We start from the raw sequence: 7971 nt of genomic DNA, 5'->3' as shown, positions 1-7971 counted from the left end.
TTTGCATGTGTCAAAGAAATTATAGGTATGCCAGAAGGCCTCCTTGACGCTGTTGTCGTAGAGAAGAGTATCATCCACACATTTGTGTTTTCGAGGGATGTCCTTGATGGTGTCATCAAACCTCTTGGTGTAAGTATCTGAAGTGGAACAGTGTCCCATGGGCATTCATCAGTACCAATAACGCCCCCAGGGTGTGATAAAGGTTGTGAGCCTGTGGCTCTCTTCATCTAACTCCACCTAGTGGAAGCCCCAATGCGCATCTTCCACTGTCTTGAAGGAATTTAAAGGTACCCCTGAGATCATGTCGAAAGGAGCAGGGGTGTGATATGTCTCTCTCCTGCAGGAGGCATTAAAGCATTGAAGTCCACAGTGCAGGAGGGCTGACTTGGCTTCTTGGCACAATGACCATCCTCGCACACAATTCTGTTGCTTCACCAGTGAGTAATTCCTCAGTGATGCCCTTCTTGACGTCCTGGTCCAACTGCCTCTTCACTTCTAACTCCCAGTGCTTCAGCTGACACTGGGTGTGGCATGCATAGGCATAGGCGTACAAGGTGAAGTTCATTTGGGAGGGCAGCACCAAATTTGCCAGAATTTTAAACATCACAAGTTTTTTCTTTCTTTCTTTCTTTTTTTAATCACCATATTTGTGTAACAAATACCAACAGCTGTTAAATTATGTACAACAGGTACGAATTTCAAGAAGTTTAGCAAAACTACGTAGCTATTATTCTGTTCTTTATTCGGATTATATACATACATGCATCCTCTTATGTATGCTTTCAAACCGAAATTCACTCAAATAATATAACATCGAGGCAACTTTTAAGATATTACACAACTTAAGAAAGGAACATCCTATCAATATTTATTTTTACATTATTTTTCACGAAAAAAGGCATGACTAGCAAGATCACCAACTATGTGAAAATATATACAAATCAGGCTTGGAGCAAATACATATGCTTTACATGAATTATAACAATTACAGTTATAATTACTTGTGCTATTATCAAATTACAACTACAATTACAATGAGGGAACATCTCAAACACAAATATAATAAAAATTAATTTCAAGCATTAAAAATTTCAGTTACAAATACATAACCATAGAAAATAAAACAAAATGCAGATAAAAAAAAATGCGTGAATTTGGTCTCCTTTTAAAATCAATTCATACAACAAAATTAATAAGTTGTAAAAACTTTAGTACAACAACAAATGAAACGTATTTCTAAAATTTTAGACCTACAGAAATTAATGTTAGCATGAATAATTCTCATCCGAAGATTACTTCATATTTGACAAAACTCTGTTGCAGTTAAAATTACCATTTGATAGAAAAAAAGAATTATAAGTATAATTACATAAATGTGTAACTAAATACTTTTCTATTAAATTATCATTACTCCAAGCCTGTACAAACACAGAAGAAAATCTTTATTACACTATATTTTATAGCATATTTAGAGATAAATTAAAAGAACATTTTGTTCCTTCCCTTTCGTTTGCCAAACACATCTATTATGGTGTTCATATCTATCCTGCTGGCATAACCTCTTTCAGTACAGAGAAGTCCTACTGCTGAGACCCTATCCTGATCCATGGTAGATCTAAGGTAAGTCTTGAGTCTTCTCAAGCATGAGAATGACCTCTCTGCTGAACAAGATGTTGCGGGTAAGGTTGCCAGGTTTTTTGCCATCTCACTTAAGTGTGGCAAAGTTTCACACAGAGCATTTGAGTAAAGATACCTTATCACTGTATTTGCAGTATTCAAATCCACGCCTTCCAGATTGTGAAAAATGGCAGTTTCAGCCATTGGGATGTCTTGATCCACATTGTAGAATTCAGACATTGCCTTGAAATCATCCTCTACTGCATTCCCTAATATCATTTTTGCCAGGCATGTCAGGATATGTGTATCCCTGCATGCAAATCTATCTCTCATTTCAGTGAGAACTCTGTCTAAGGCATCATAGTAAGCAATCCTGGCTCTTTGATGGTCTGTGAAGGAGATGAGTTCTTCGGAAGTTTCTCCTGAGAGTGCTTGCAGCCTCTTGGATGGTTTCTTTTGGCGCTTTTTAGTTTCCACCTCTTCAATGTCTGGTGCAATTTCAATCTTGTTTGTTGCAGTTTTTCTGGCTTTTTCCCAAATGAGAGAAAACATATCTTCCTCCCTGCACTTTTTGAGGGTTTCTAGTGTAGCATCACAAGTGATCTTTGCAGTCATCACGTCAACATCATGACCCTGCAGGTATCTAGCCAGGGCATTTGTGTTGGAAAAGATTACTTTTAAAGTGTGCAAGCCAAGGATGAACTGGAACTCAAGCATAGCTTTGACAAGGCCCTTTGCATCTGCAGAAGTTTTGGCAACTTTTTCCAAAGACAACTCTATTAGAGCAAGTAGAATTCTCTCAGGTTGTTGCTCTACAGCTTTCACAGCCTCCCATCTACAGGACCAGCGTGTCTCACTTAGAGACTTCAATTTGATGTATGGACTGTATGGTGTTGGGTCAATATCTGGCATGTGTACAGAACGGAGAACATTCTCTCGCTTAGGTGTATTAAAGAAGTTTTGGATGGACTGGACAACTCCAAGAGCATTCCTGATGACAGTATTTTCCTGCAATGTATCCTGTAGTGCAAGGTTGAGTAAGTGCCCATAACAGTGGACATAGATGGCCTTGGGTGCAACCTCTTGCACTCTTGTAGCTGCACCTTTCTCTTTGCCATTTATGTTAGATGCCCCATCATAGTACTGGTCAACTACATCCTCAATTCTCAGCTCCATTTTGTGAAGTACATCCAGTACCAGTTGGAAGAGTGCCTTTCCCTTTATAGACTCTACTTCATGGAAGCCAGTGAAGGTTTCTGCTGGCTGACCATTGAGTATATAGCGCAAACACACTGACACTTCCTCCTTGTTGCTGACATCTGTTGTTTCATCTACTATGAGGCTAAACTTCCCAGTTTTTCCCACAGCTTTAGATATGTCCTTTAGAACAAGGTCAGATGCAATATTTAGAATCTCATTCTGGATGTTTGGTGAGAACCACTGCTGATGTGTTGCCAGCTGAGAAGTTAATCTCTTGGCAAGCCATGGGATGTCCCTACATCGAAGATGCAAAAGTTCTATCAAGTTTCCTCGATTTACCTCTGAATCCTCTCCAGTGATGGACCTATCTTCTGAATGCCCTCTTTGGGGAATGTTTTGTTGTGCAGTGAAAAGGATGGACTCCACAATCACTCTGAGATAGGTTCTGTTCTTTTGGACCATGTCTCTGTGAGCATTACCAAGTTGGACCAAAACTGACATTTCTTGTCTTTTGTTTCTCTTCAGTGCAATCCATTTTGACATGGCTAATTTGTGACTGTTGCTCTGAGCATGCTTTGCTGAATGCAAAGGAATGATCACTGAGAAATTTTTCACAGGGAAAACACACAGTTGATGGTGAGACCCGAGCGTCCTCTCTCTCTCTCTCTCTCTCTCTCTCTCTCTCTCTCTCTCTCTCTCCTGTCTCCCATCTCTCTCTTGAACGACATTTTGTTCATAATATTAGCTTCTAACATATTCTATAACTACCATACATATTATATATACTATCAATTGTAATGGTAATTCACATGCAATTATTTATTATATGGTTACAAATACAGGTTTATATTTATTTTTATTCTTATGCTTATTTAAAAAAAATAAAAGCTTTCCCGAATGCCCAAATATCTCAACCATTTGTCCAACAAGTTTGTTTTTACTTTCATTTTTGTTATATATTTATTTTTTTATTCATTATTTTTTTATATAAAATAAAAATTCCTTCCCCGAATGCCCGAATGTCTCGACCGATTTGCCCAAAATTTAGCCGATTCCCGGACCCAGGAGGGGCAATTGCCCCCCTGCCCCCCTGGCCGGTACACCTACGTGCATAGGGGGTTGCCCCTGGCAGTAGATGAATATGGTGCAGCTTGCCCTCCATGACAGGGAGGTGCTCCCTCTCTGTATTGATTGTTGATGCCAAAAAATGGCGCAAGAGCCCCTGCTCCAATTTCGGGATGTTCTCCTCCACTGGTGGGAAGGGCACGGATGGGAGCTTAGGCAGAGACTACCCAATGGGTGTGGGGACCTCACACTTCAGCAAGAGGCTCTCTGACAACAGTAGGTGGTGGGGAAAGGACTGGGACATGAGGCCAAGGTCCTTACAAGCAGCCAATGAAAGGAAGAAAGGCCTTGTAGACTTGATGAAGTATACTTCTTGAATGGTTGTCCCCATTCATTTCAATCAAACATTGGCAACATCACGTAGGCCCCTGCAACATCATGAAATGAGGGTCAGCAGCAGGGTGGGGCCTGCAACACACATTTGGGCCCCCATGTCTGCCACAGCCTGCACAGGGTTGTGACCCTTGCGCCTAGACCCATGCATTGATGACACTACCACTTGTATAGTAGGTTGCATACTGGGTTGTACCCCGGTGGTGACTGCCCCAGTGTTACTGACGAAGCAGGGGCATAACTCACCATCTCTTCTTGCTATTACAAACCCGTTTCAAGTGGCCGATTTTTTGACAGCCATGACAAACACTATCTCTTGCTGGGAACAACACCTTTCTGGGCTCATGCTGCACTCCACAGTTTCCACACATATGAGCATCAATGGGAACCGAGGTGCTCTCACCACTCTTCACCACTGCACACTCGAGGGGCTGGGGTCTGTCTCCACACCAGCCGCATGTGGCTCTTGAGGCCATGTGTCATGCCAGGGCATAGATGCATCTTTGTGGGGCTGCCTCATATGTCGCACACACTGCCCTAAAGGTATCTACACTACAAATGGAATCACATAACCTATAAAGGTCTCATTTCAATATTTCATCCCTTAGACCTACCATAAGCTTTCTAATAAGCATATATTAAGACAAATCGCTGTGACACCCAGGACACTGGAAGCCACAATCCATGGCTTTTTGTGAGCACTTTGCAAAATATTCACTGATGGACTCCTCACGCCCTTGCATATACACAAAAGAATCAGCCCAGTGCATAGCCTCGTTCGATGCACACAGAACCATGGCCCCTATAGTATCCAAAGCCCCTTCTGGAGACAGATTAGCCTACCATACACCACTATACTTGGCATTCAGCTTATGTTGCAACTCTGGGGTGCAATGAAGCCTAATGTGTTGAACTGCATCTGCTGGTTGAAGCTTATGTAGCCTAAGCCAATGTGTCATGGACCATTTCCAAGTCCTGAAGGACGCCGACAACATTTCCAAAGCACACTTCTTTAGTAGCAGTGGGGCCAGGGCCCTTGGGCCACTCTGTAGACACAAGCCACTCGGCATTGTAGCCAAACAGTCATTAAGGACTTGCAGTGCTTGTTGACCCTCAGCAACTACATGTTGAAGAGCCGGTGATCTTTGTGCCACTCTGACGGGAGTACTGTAGGTGTACTTATCCTTTATGGATCCTACTCACTGCACCATGTAGTGTGTTATGTGTTATGACACATCTTACCAGTACAGTGGTGTGACTGCAAGTGAGCTGCAGACACGTGGGAAACATTGGCGCCAATCACATTGCTCTCTAGGTAACAGACATAATGTACATTCAACCATCCTACAGGATTGGATTAGATTGTAGAATTTAGGCCAACGGCCAAGTGTTGGGTTTATGTAAGAAAAATGATCAAATACCGGCAAAACTTCCATGGCAGAATGAATATACAGACAGTAACATAATAATACAATAATTAGTCCGACCCAAGAAAAGGAACGATTGTATAACTGTATTTTAATCTCACGAATTTCTGGTCTATTGAAATAACGGAACTTTTCAAATCAGACCCGAATATTTAAACCCATTTAAGGAACTTTAATATTTACAAGATACTGTATTCCCAGATTTGGGCTAACATAGAAATTGCACCAAGTAGAGTGTTGCTTCACTGATTGTCAAGAAGTAATGAAATAGTCCAGTAGAATTAGGGCTGAACCTAGAAAAAATTTAGATAGATTGACAATATACGTTTTCTAAATCAAAATTTTATGAGCTTTTCGATGGTGCATCTTGTCATTTTGTATCTGTTGGGCAAAAAAAGTTATGAAGCAAAGTATAAAGTACGTCGGCAAAACTTTCTGTTTCCAAAATTACGTGTTAATGAACTTCAAATTATCATAACTTGGGAACTATTGAAGCTAGAACAATAATTTACCAACCACAATGTAGCTCCTGGTGAGCTCTTTCAGGATATATATAAATAAGTTTAATATCAAGGTCACTAAAGGTCATAAAATCGTGATTAATACAAATTTCGAGAGGAGACAATTACATGCTCTCTGTGGGGTGGAATTTGTTAAAAAAAAGTTAAATATGGCCTAAATTTGGTTTAGATTATATATTTACATTGTTTTAACCCATCCATATTCAAATATTAGTCATTGTTAAAGGAAACAATTACATTTTTACCAAAAATTTTTTTTCCAAAATTTACGTGTAACTAAAATTAAAACCATCATTAGTTGGGACCTATGGGAGATGCAACGTTAAGACCCCCTAAAATGTAGTTTTTTGATGGGCTCTTTTGTTTCATATAAGAAAAAACATTATTGAACATGACAGCAAGGTCAATAAGGTCTGAAAGGTCACTTTGACTCCCACAAATTTCTAAAAAAAATTTTATATATTCACAGTATCGTTGTTCTTTATTACAATTTCATGTGCTTTTCATTGGTGTATCTTGTAAAATTCTATCTGTTTGTCAAAACAACTTTATGGTATTCATTGAAATTGAGGCTAATTGCAAACGACCCAAAAATAAATGCAGAACAATTATTATAATAAAGCAAAAATGTAGTTTCAACCAAGAAATTTTATCATATTCAAATTGTTTTAAAATACTCGGTATTTCATTGATGGTTTATAAATAATCAAACCACAAAAGAGCATTAGAGTTACATTGTATAAACGTTCTAAAAAAAAAGCTGTAGGAGTAAATCTAAAAAAATGGAAATGTAAGTAATTCACCATATTCTAACTTTTGATTGTACCAGATAAATGAAGCTCTACTGTAGAGATTCAGTTTCACATATTATCTCAGTCTTCAGACTCTGGTACACTGGAGCACGTGATTCCATGACAATCTTTACATGATGGTGTACATTGTAAACCAACTTTTCCACAGGAACTTCTGTTTCCACAATGTCCTTTACAACCACAGCGAATAATTTTCAATAACTCTGCCGGACCAGCAGCAATATCAGTCATGATGGGTTTAAACTTACTATTACTCATTTGCCAGTCCCAAGTAAGTGGTTCAATATCAGTATCACGAAGTGCCTTCCAAACCTGAATTTGATGATAGACCCTGAGTCCATGATAGAATGCTGCTCTTGGAGAAGGAGGAAACAAAGCAGGGTCAATTTTAGATCTATCAGCAGCCACCACTGCATCATACTTTTGTCTCCTTATTTGCTGCAAGGTACATGTTTGAGAGTACAAGAGCTCAAAAACTCGTACAGCTGCACTGCCAATATCTTGGCAATCCATATCTTCTAAGTAGAACTGGTCTGCAATCTGCTGCAACTTGCATGAATTTTTCAATTTGGACAGAATCGATGTTTTTCCAAATTTGTACATGATGGAAGTAGTGTCACACCCAGTAAAGGTGTGAGCAAATAAAATGTATTTTATGTGTACTTTATTACAGGCTTCAGTGATGTCATTGATCCTATAAGAGATACACTCCTGTGTGTCCTTAAGAGTTCTCATGGTCCTCAAGAAAATGTCTTGACAGTCATTATGAAAGTATACATGATGAAGGAGAAGACAGAGGATATCAGTACCATCAGCCAGAATTGTAACTGGCCTATCAACAGCATTTAGAGCTGTCTTGATGATGGTAGTGTCTGCATCGCCTGGACAATAAACAACATGGAAGCCATTTTCCTCTAATTCCTTACCTAGACAATC

The 7971-nt window shown here is 39.6% G+C and overlaps 1 protein-coding gene across 1 annotated transcript; it reads right to left on the bottom strand.

The window, feature by feature from the left end:
- Positions 1–349: 349 nt before the first annotated feature.
- LOC136832010 (zinc finger MYM-type protein 1-like) lies at positions 350–4751 on the bottom strand. The gene is made up of 4 exons (XM_067092495.1): positions 4522–4751; positions 3941–4068; positions 1585–3395; positions 350–520 (listed from the first exon to the last, which is right to left on the bottom strand). Exons 1-4 carry the CDS (start codon positions 4749–4751, stop codon positions 350–352), a joined length of 2340 nt encoding a protein of 779 aa, XP_066948596.1.
- Between the last annotated feature and the right edge of the window lie 3220 nt (positions 4752–7971).

Source organism: Macrobrachium rosenbergii, chromosome 49 (genome assembly GCF_040412425.1).
Source record: "Macrobrachium rosenbergii isolate ZJJX-2024 chromosome 49, ASM4041242v1, whole genome shotgun sequence".
Taxonomy (NCBI): domain Eukaryota; kingdom Metazoa; phylum Arthropoda; class Malacostraca; order Decapoda; family Palaemonidae; genus Macrobrachium; species Macrobrachium rosenbergii.
This window is presented reverse-complemented; position numbering and strand designations above follow the sequence as displayed.